A 1,485-nucleotide genomic window follows, 5' to 3' on the forward strand; every position below is an offset into this window, starting at 1 on the left:
CATGTTTTCCGTCCCGTTTTTGCTCATTTCTCGGAGGCAAAATGAGCAAGAACGCTCATTTGTACATCATTCTAGACAGAAATAAATGGGCTTTTTGTTGTTCCTCAAATCAAAAACATTTGAGGAACAACACTGCAGTCTTGCTCGTACTTTGGCAATTTCCTCAAAGGGTGTGTAGCAGCAATGCGCGAGGACACGTGCAAGTAAAACAGGGGTGGCGTGAGTGAACTCATCTATTAATTTTAACTGGGTTTTGAATCTCCCTAAAAATACGCAAGGCATTGCGTATACTTAAGGGCATTACGTGTGTAGTACCTAAGTGCTAATATCCCTAATCAAAAAAATAAAATCTGACCTAGTGAGTTAAATAAAATATAAAAGTTAAATTTGATGTGCTCCCTGGTTATCGGACTATAACAGCAAACAGCCAATTTCCCTCCTGCGATTTCCAATTAACCCGATTAAAACTTGATTGAAAATACCGAAATCGATATAACGATTGCCCTGTCCGTTTGCTCCTTCTGTGCGCCAGGTTTGCGTCAGTTTTTCGCTCACACCAGGGAAAACACCCAGTTGGAGTGGTTTATTTGAAAACCGCACATTAACGTGGACAACAACGAAAAAAAACTAAATAAAAAACGCTGAGAATACAGAAAACTCTAAATACGGCCGTGCTGAAAGTGTATTGATCGAAGCAATGTATAAGGGTGATTCCATCCCCCTCGAGCCAAACAGTGCCCGTTCGGACGAGAGTCGCGTCGCATGAATCGAAATAATTAACCGATGATATGTCGTGATTGTCGCGTAGCATCAGAATGTCGTCAATATCAGCTCAAGGTGTCGTTGAAAGAGCCTCAGCGGAACTCTCCAAACGGATCAATGGCTTGGGACTCAGAAGTAGTAAACATCACTCATCCAAAGGAAGCGTCATGGAGCGGGTTACCAACGTTTTCTGTGGCGGAAGTAGTGCCGCGGTTACCGCTCCAGAGAAACCATCCAGACTGCTCCCGTCCAGAGGGTATCAGAAGAACGTTCCCGCTCCCAGTCTGCCACCGGTTCGCAAGACTAAACCCTCACCTGTTCACCTGACATGGGATCAGCTGATAATGGACGAGAAGTTTCTGAGCAGGTTCTTCTTGTACTTCAGCCCCAGCGAACGGTGCCTCCTGGCTCAGGTCTGCATGCGGTGGAGGGACATTTTATATCGGTCAACACGGTACTGGACAGGTCTGATCCCGGTCTTGCAGTGTCGGGAATTGAGAGGATTCCAAGTGAACGAACGGGCCAGATTGTACAATTCCTTACTGAGGAGAGGCTTCCACAGTTTGTGTCTAATGGGGGCCACAAACGAGGACGCCCTGGATCTCATCAACACATTCCCATTGGCTTCGAAGCATGTACATACACTGAAGCTGCGATGCTCTAGTATAGGCGACCAAGGTCTGGAGTCTTTGATGGATCATCTTCAGGTAGGTTCAATAAATC

The 1,485-nt window shown here is 45.8% G+C and overlaps 1 protein-coding gene across 1 annotated transcript; it reads left to right on the top strand.

Moving 5' to 3' along the window:
* Nucleotides 1-525: 525 nt before the first annotated feature.
* LOC109545786 (F-box/LRR-repeat protein 16) lies at nucleotides 526-1,470 on the top strand (the record flags this gene model as incomplete). Its single annotated transcript, XM_019916629.2, is given in 1 exon segment — nucleotides 526-1,470. A coding segment is annotated over 1 exon segment (655 nt), but the record flags the coding sequence as incomplete, so codon positions are not given.
* Between the last annotated feature and the right edge of the window lie 15 nt (nucleotides 1,471-1,485).

The sequence above is a fragment of the Dendroctonus ponderosae genome, unplaced genomic scaffold (assembly GCF_020466585.1).
Source record: "Dendroctonus ponderosae isolate FM_Combo_2020 unplaced genomic scaffold, Dpon_F_20191213v2 Dpon_F_20191213_8, whole genome shotgun sequence".
NCBI lineage: Eukaryota > Metazoa > Arthropoda > Insecta > Coleoptera > Curculionidae > Dendroctonus > Dendroctonus ponderosae.